The following is a 6,028-nucleotide window of genomic DNA, read 5'->3' on the forward strand; positions in this document are numbered from 1 at the left end:
AGCCCTAATGTAAACTGGTTCATATTTGGTGCCTTTCAAATGTACTTTAGCACTCTTTTTACAACATTGTCATTCAGACTTTATATCCAACACTCACACATATTCACACTCCGTGAATGCATCCGTGATAGGTTGAGGAGGGTTCATTGCCAAGGAAACTTAATGCAGGCTGGAGCAGCCAGTAATCGAAACGCTAACCTTCCAATTACTGGATGACCTGATCTACATTGAACTGACAGATCTGGTCAAAGCCAACCTTTTAAAACTCTCTTTGGTTCTGCAGCAAACTCAGGTCGGCACAGGGACAACTAGACAACATACAGAAAGTTTACACAAACCTTGATAAGCATTTCTAGTTCCATTCTCAGGCTCATCACTTCCAGAGTTACTGCAGCAACTCTGCCCACATCAGGATCTGTAACATCATCAGGGAAACTGAGTCCATCTGGCTGCTGATTAGAGTAACCATAGAGACAGAGTACAGCGCGTCCTCCCTGGGAATATAACAGACAGGGTAGAAGGTAATGAAATGTTAGTGGTTAGTACCAGCAGCGGTAACTGGAACATTTCTGTCACTTCCTACTAGTCTGCATCGGTAGCACCGGGCATTTTCACACAGAGCTATGATCACAGGATGATCTGATATCCTCGTGTTGGTGTTGTTCCCAGACCATCATGAAAATGTTGTTCCAGGTTCAACATTGCAAGTGACCAATCACATTGTTGTGACGTTATTCTTTTGCGCGCCAAGCCATTCGTGCATTTATGAAATTCCAATGTTGCAAGGACAATATCAACTCTGCTTACTGTTTATTAAAGGGTCAGGGTCAGGGTCCGTTGATCGGCGGACAGAGGCGGTTTCTCACAGCTTAAGTACAGTTTTTTGTTTTACGCCGGTTTTTCCCGAAGTCGCAAAAGTATGACGTCACAACATTCTGATTGGTCACTTGCAATGTTGATCCTGGAACAACATTTAGTATGATGATCTGGGAACAACACCAACACGAGGATATCAGATTGTGCCTGATCACATCAATCATAAACATTAAAACAAGAGAAAGAAGAGTCCACAACTAATTAGTCTCATCAGGGCAAACATCATGGCACAATTATAATAGAAACATAAATTATTTTGAACACTAAGACACACACAGCTGAACAGCGTGCTGAGCGATTACAGCTAGCATAGCAGTCTGTTGGCACGGGAACTGTCACTACATTGAAGAAGAGTAAGGACAGATGGAGGGTGAAGGAAAGAGATGCTGCCATTAATCTGTGATTGGGGAAGGAACTGCGCCTGCTGACGAGGTTTTCTACCTTAAAAAATGCTTGTTTTGCCATCATCTTTGGTGGTGGTGGACTTTCACTGTGGGTGGGTCCAACCACCTCCTCCACACACACCAACAAGAAACTAGGAGAGGTAAAGACTGGCTTTTGATGTTTTAGCAGTTGAATCAGGACAAATGTGCACCTGCAGCCCTCAGAAGCTCATTACTCTCATCTCCTTGGTCATTGTTGAAATTGCTTCCTTGTGTTTGTGTTTATTTGCTGATCTGTGGAGATTTTCTCTTAACTCTTCGTTCTCCTTTTGGAGTAACTCATATGTCTCATACTCGCTTATTTGACCCTCCGTGATTGAGAGTGTGTGCTCTACTTTGGCAAGTTTCCTGTCATCGAGTGAAGCTAAAGCTTTGTCGGTCACATAATAATCAACATTTTATGTTGTTTTGCCTCTTTGCCACTTCATTATTTGCATCTAATTCTCACATGCTCCCTGGACTACTCCACCGATCTGTCAGCTTTTCACCACAGCCAATTTTCACTCCTCTTTTCAGTAAAACTTGACCTCTGACCTTTAAACCTGGCAACTGAGGCCATTGTAATTCAACCTTGTTGTTGATGGTACTGATTTGAAACTAATTCACAAACTCGGGAAACCACACCGTTCGCCACCCCGTCAGCCTTTTACATGTGAGGGGTAAAAATGTCTGTATCTGTCTCACACAGCAGCCTGACAGCCAATGAGCTCTTTGTATTCCTTTCCTGTTTTTTTTTTGCCTGTCCCGTTTGCTTTCTTAGCCGTCAGAATTAATGTCTGAAAGCCAACAAAGATACCCAACGGATTTACTTTGCAAAGTGGATCAGCACAGCCTTGCCGTTTGGGTCCATTCGATCAGCCTTTGTTGTTATTATTTATTTTATTTTCAGTTATTACAGACGGGACAGGAAAGGGAGAAAGAAAGATGAAGGAACAGGAAAACAGAGGGGAAGAGGGACAGTGAGTGATAATACTTTATCATTACCTGGATAGCATCAACCGTGGCCCTGAACACTGGGTTGTTGTGTTTTACAGTCCTCCAGTACTTTGGCCTGTTGGGATTTGTCAGATTACAGCCATACTTTTCGAGGATGTTAAGCGCTGTAGATAAGCGCTGAAGAGATCCAAGAGTCTGCAAAGGAAGCAGACACATTTTAGCATCAATTTTAATCTGAAACATGGCGTGTATTTGTACAGCGCTTTACTCGTCCCTAAGGACCACAGAATGCTTTACACATCCAGTCATAGAAGAATACAGTTAAGCTGAACCCACACTGTTTCGGTTGTAGTGGTGTGACATACTACAACACTGAACACATTCAAACATCTATCTTCCTGTCGACCCTTACATCACATTTGTAACTGCCTGTGTGTGGGGGGCGGTGTACCCGCCGCAGTCACATTTATACTCACGTAGGAAGCCATTGCAGTGCTCAGCGTCACCACTACTGAGCGTCGTCACTCGGACAGTTTTGCTACATAAGTGCTATAGGAGTAGTAGAAGTCAAAACCAGAAGCCTTTGTCGAGTGTTCAGAGTGTTCAGTCATAAACTCAGCTGTCTGTATGTCTCTCAGCTCCTGAGCTGGAGCATCATTAAACCAACAGGATCACACAATCATAGACAATCTCAGGACACCTTTGACACATTCATTTTTGGGACTCTGGCCTTGTGAAGAAGTAAACCTGATGATTGTATAAACCTCTTCGAAAGCAATCATTTGAAGTGCATGCCTTTATCAGGCTCTCACAGCATGTTGGGGGAACTGAGGTTTTCAAAACTTTTATTAAGCTCCCACCACAGCATATCAATCAGGCTGAGGCCTGGGCCATTGCAACATCTTGATTACATTCTTTTTCATTCATTGTGTTGTCTACCTGCTATTCTTTGGATCAAGTCACGATCCAAACAACAGAGTGTGAGCCAAATGTTACCTACAATCCTGAAAATCTTGGTCTCAGTCTGGATTGAGGTTAGACATATTTCCAGATGGGACTAATAAACATGCATTTGATCTTTCTCACCTCCTTCCTGTTTCTGCCAAAGCTGTTCTCTATGACCATCGTTTCTGCAGCAATGTGGTGGTATTTAGAGCAGGGTGGTAAGGGCAGATTAGCCATGGCCACTACCCCAGCCCGCAGATCCACCGCTCTGCCCCCAGAATACAGACACACTTCAGCCTGACTCCGCACATCCTGCAGCTGCTCAGAGAGGGACGCCATTCTGCACACACACACACGGTTGATGCATGCCGTTCAGTTAAAACAACAACAAATAAATCTGACGACATGCATGCACAGTATCTCAGATCAGTGTATTCAACATGAAATCTGAATTCCTTTGGTCTCATATTACTGCACAAATTGGCACTTTTGTTTCGTTTAAAGTGAACTTTTTTTGGAGTGCTCTTCTCTGGAAGTTGGCACAAATGACTGTAATTGAAATGCTGTTGTGCTGCCATGCCCACATCAGATTACGTAATTTTCTCGAGTGTTCCTAAAAAGTCCTTTTTCGATTTAGTCGTTTAGATAATGCAGTAAAAACTCTTTATTCCAAGTAAGTTACATTTGTCATTGAAATGTGAATTCAAACATTCTGCTGTGCTGTTGCTGTTCCTACCATCTCTGACTTCTTTATATTTGACTTCTAAAGAGACAGACTTGCTCAGCAACAGTTCTTCAGGCCTTTTTCAGTCATGGCAGTCCAACCTTGTACCTGACCATTTTCACTTTTGTATTATTTAAAGCCTCTGAACTGGAAGAGTGGCTGTCAAGACACCATTCTTGAGAAAGGGAATTTTTTTTTACACAAAAACTGGAATGATGAATCCAAATGTCAAATGTTTGGTTCACATCTCGAGTATACAAATACACCAGTGAGTGCCTAAGAGCCAAGTGTAAAACACGGTGGAGGCTTCGTCATGGTTTGGCGCTGCATTTTAGCCAGTTGTGCTGGAGATCTGGTCTAAATATGTGATGGAATGATGAATGCAGGAAACGTACTGTCCACTTTTAATCTGCCCTCTTGAAAGGTTCTTACTGGGAACAGCTTTCATAGCATGCATGGACTGAAAAACCCCACACAGTGGAAACGATGTGGGATCATCTCGACAGAGAACAGAACAAAAGGCAGACACATCTGTTAATATGGTTTAAGAAGCCTAGAAACTTCTATGAGCCGCTAATATGGTTCAAACTGTACAAACTCACGTTTTGCTTTATATGCTGCATTATGTGTTGGCACATGTTTCAGTAAATCACTGTATCCACATTTTCCTAGTTAAATATAAAGAAATTGGGAGTTTTACACAGTCCTGATGATAAAAGTATACTTCACATGATGTTATCAGACTCCAGGTGCTAACACGTATTTGACCACAACACAGACCGGTGACTGTCTGCAGGTGTTCACTGCATCCCTGAGCTCCGGCTCCATCCGCGGGATGAGCTGGAACAAGTCGCTGAACATGCAAAGCTGCTAAATCTGTTTTCACGTGCAGTACAATTGAGTGCACTTTGCTCGAAGAGCTTTTTGTCTGATTGCAGACCTCCTGGTTACAAAACAAAGACGCAGAAGGACGATGCGCTATTTCCAGTAGTCAGTGCAAAGCAGCAGGTGCGCCTATGATCAGCTCATAGCGGCACAATGTCCTGTAAACGATTCATTATTAATGATTAAAGCAGCAAAGCTGTTATTAGCGAGGATCGGCACGGTGAGCCCGCCTCCTACCTGTGCTGCTGTCCGGCTGCACTGCGGTGGAATCACTGTTACGGCACAAATGTCTGTTTGTACCGCCGAAGGAAGCCCCGCAGAAACGGCAAAACACTCCCGCAACAGCGCGGTGTGCAACTGCTGTACTGGAGACACAGCGGCAGGGCCTCCCTCTCGCCCCCTCCCTCTTCGGGCAAAACGTGGAAGCGGCGCAGATTACGTCACCAGTGGACCCTCTGCGGCGCAAACGCAGCAGCGCCAGCTGCTTTCACATTCACGTTAAGGATGCTGCACCTGATGTCTCCAGGTTATTGCATTATTGCACAAGGAAATGTTAAGTGACCATCCTGTCAGGCACAGTCAGATGTGTTTGTTGCACCAGGCTGTAAACATGCACAGTGTTTTCATGAAGGCCAAAAATGTGACATTAAATATTCAGTCCTGTTGATGGGAATCGGAGACGATGGATGGTCAGTGTTCCATTTATTTACTTTTTTATGAGTAGTTGGTCTTTCTCTTTCACACTGGCCACTTCCTAAAGAGCAGAAGGAAGGTGCAAATGTCTCTTCAACTCCTCCCAGTTGGATGCACGTGGAGTACTTCCTCAGGGAGGTATCAGGTGGCATTTAGGTGCTCCAACACCTCAGCTGGCTCCTTTCAGCAGGAAAATGCAGTGGATCTATTTTAAACTTTCCGTTTTTCCCAAAGGACAGCACCATCATTCCAGTGCCCTGTCTCCAACAGCTCCTTCTGTTTGCTCTGATGCTGCATGGACCTCAAACAGAGAGCTTCAGGCTCCTTCTTGTTTTTTGTCCAACATGGAAAAAGAGTCATGATGCATTTTTCAGGCCTCTTGGTAAAGTGTCCCACATATTATTCCACGCTTTTTTTTGTCTTAATTATGATCATTATCTCATATAATTATTGAAACATTCATTTTAGTTTAGTAGTATTTAATAAATTATAAATACCATCAATTTTACATGTAATGAAAGTACAG

At 43.5% G+C, this 6,028-nt stretch overlaps 1 protein-coding gene across 5 annotated transcripts in view; it reads right to left on the bottom strand.

The window, feature by feature from the left end:
* Positions 1-5,220, bottom strand: part of LOC120736713 (E3 ubiquitin-protein ligase RNF31) — a 44,182-nt gene extending 38,962 nt beyond the window's left edge. For 4 of the 5 annotated variants that reach the window (XR_005696584.1, XM_040036992.1, XM_040036991.1 and 1 more), the window contains exons 1-4: positions 5,047-5,220; positions 3,342-3,540; positions 2,304-2,450; positions 339-494 (exon numbers count right to left, since the gene is read on the bottom strand). Coding sequence is in view for 4 of the 5 variants with exons in the window: in XM_040036992.1 (XP_039892926.1) it covers positions 339-494; positions 2,304-2,450; positions 3,342-3,539 (501 nt within the window). In the remaining variant the exon portion in view is untranslated. The remainder of the gene's footprint in view (positions 1-338; positions 495-2,303; positions 2,451-3,341; positions 3,541-5,046) is intronic. The other variant, XM_040036989.1, reaches the window with a different exon arrangement.
* Between the last annotated feature and the right edge of the window lie 808 nt (positions 5,221-6,028).

Source organism: Simochromis diagramma, unplaced genomic scaffold, assembly GCF_900408965.1.
Source record: "Simochromis diagramma unplaced genomic scaffold, fSimDia1.1 OVJJ01000630.1, whole genome shotgun sequence".
Taxonomy (NCBI): Eukaryota; Metazoa; Chordata; class Actinopteri; order Cichliformes; family Cichlidae; genus Simochromis; species Simochromis diagramma.